The 1,344-nt window shown below is 41.2% G+C and overlaps 1 protein-coding gene across 1 annotated transcript; it reads left to right on the forward strand.

Annotated features, from left to right (window-relative positions):
• The first annotated feature begins 204 nt into the window (after window positions 1–204).
• Window positions 205–783, forward strand: LOC140839550 (uncharacterized). Its single transcript, XM_073206348.1, has one exon. The coding sequence runs from the start codon at window positions 329–331 to the stop codon at window positions 593–595; it is 267 nt and encodes an 88-aa protein (XP_073062449.1). The 5' UTR covers window positions 205–328; the 3' UTR covers window positions 596–783.
• The last annotated feature ends 561 nt before the right edge of the window (window positions 784–1,344 follow it).

Genomic DNA, 1,344 nt, shown 5'->3' on the forward strand with positions numbered 1-1,344 from the left:
GTTGGGCTGGGTTGTCCATTTAAAAGCCCGCTAAAATGGTGGGCTGGCCTGCCCCGCCTAACGGCGGGTTGTCGTGGGTGGCGAGCTAGCCCGCGGATTTTGACATGTGTAACTAAGTACCACTCAAAGCTCCGGACTCTGAACTCGTGCTGTCAAACCGATTTTAGCATATTATTATTTTTTTGACGAAAACGCGATTTCAGCATATTCAAGAAAACCGATAAACCTCAGTAATCGTGTTCCTTTCTAGGGTTTCTGCCGCTTGTATTCGGAGAAGGGAAGAGACGCACGATATCATCTGCGGCGGAGCTCACGAGCACCATCAACCATGGCGAGCACGAAAGTCCAGCGAATTATGACCCAACCCATCAACCTGATCTTCAGGTTTCTTCAGAGCAAAGCTCGCATTCAGATATGGCTTTTCGAGCAGAAGGATCTGAGAATCGAGGGGCGCATTATTGGGTTTGACGAGTACATGAACTTGGTCTTGGATGACGCGGAGGAGGTGAGTGTCAAGAAGAAGACCAGGAAGCAACTTGGGAGGATTTTGTTGAAAGGGGATAATATCACTTTGATGATGAATACAGGGAAGTAAAGCTAGAAAACAGGTAGAGTGAAGTGAAGATTACCTGTATTTTGTTCATCTTTCGTTCTGTTTCAGTTGGACTGCTACCCCATCTGATGGGAGATTGCTTAGTTTTATGGTGGTTTTCCTGAGCTTGCTTATTATGCGCTTGTATTCGACTGAAAGACTTTATAAATGAACCTCTCCCTTTTTCTGTATTATTGATTGCAAATGTTGTGAAAGCGTCAAGATTAAAGTACTGCTTGCTGAATTTTTAACTTGCGTGATATCAGAGGGTGCAAATGATTATGGGGTGCAATGATTTGGTATATAATTGGGAAAAAAAAATCGTGCTTACGTAGGTACTAGGTCATTCATGAATGGAGTAGTAGATGTTGTTTCAAAAGTGACTTGAGAAGCCTTATGTTAAAGAGAGTTTTGTTGCATTGTAGTTATTTGCTATGTCTCCAGCTTGTGTATTTCACTCATTTAGTGAGTTATTTATCCATCCAAATGCAGAATGTGGCCGTAAATTGTTTTTCTCTTAGGATGCTAACGGGATAGAGTGGTTGTATGTCTCGAGACTTCCTTTAGATGTTAGTTTACGAGTACCTTCTTGTAGTATAGGGCCTGAAAATATTGGTGTTTTATGCATATATTATGCAGAGTGCTTATTTTAAAGTCCATTGGAGAGAGTTTTGGTAGGGAATATGCTTTTTGCAATTAATTACCATTTGATAAGTAACTTAAAGACTGTGATTTTAGTTTTTGGTGTTTGC

This window comes from Primulina eburnea, chromosome 8, assembly GCF_022965805.1.
Source record: "Primulina eburnea isolate SZY01 chromosome 8, ASM2296580v1, whole genome shotgun sequence".
Lineage (NCBI taxonomy): Eukaryota > Viridiplantae > Streptophyta > Magnoliopsida > Lamiales > Gesneriaceae > Primulina > Primulina eburnea.

What these genes read in the sequence shown, in the direction of transcription:
- LOC140839550 (XM_073206348.1), top strand. Translation starts at nt 329, where the DNA reads ATGGCGAGCACGAAAGTCCAGCGAATTATGACCCAACCCATCAACCTG.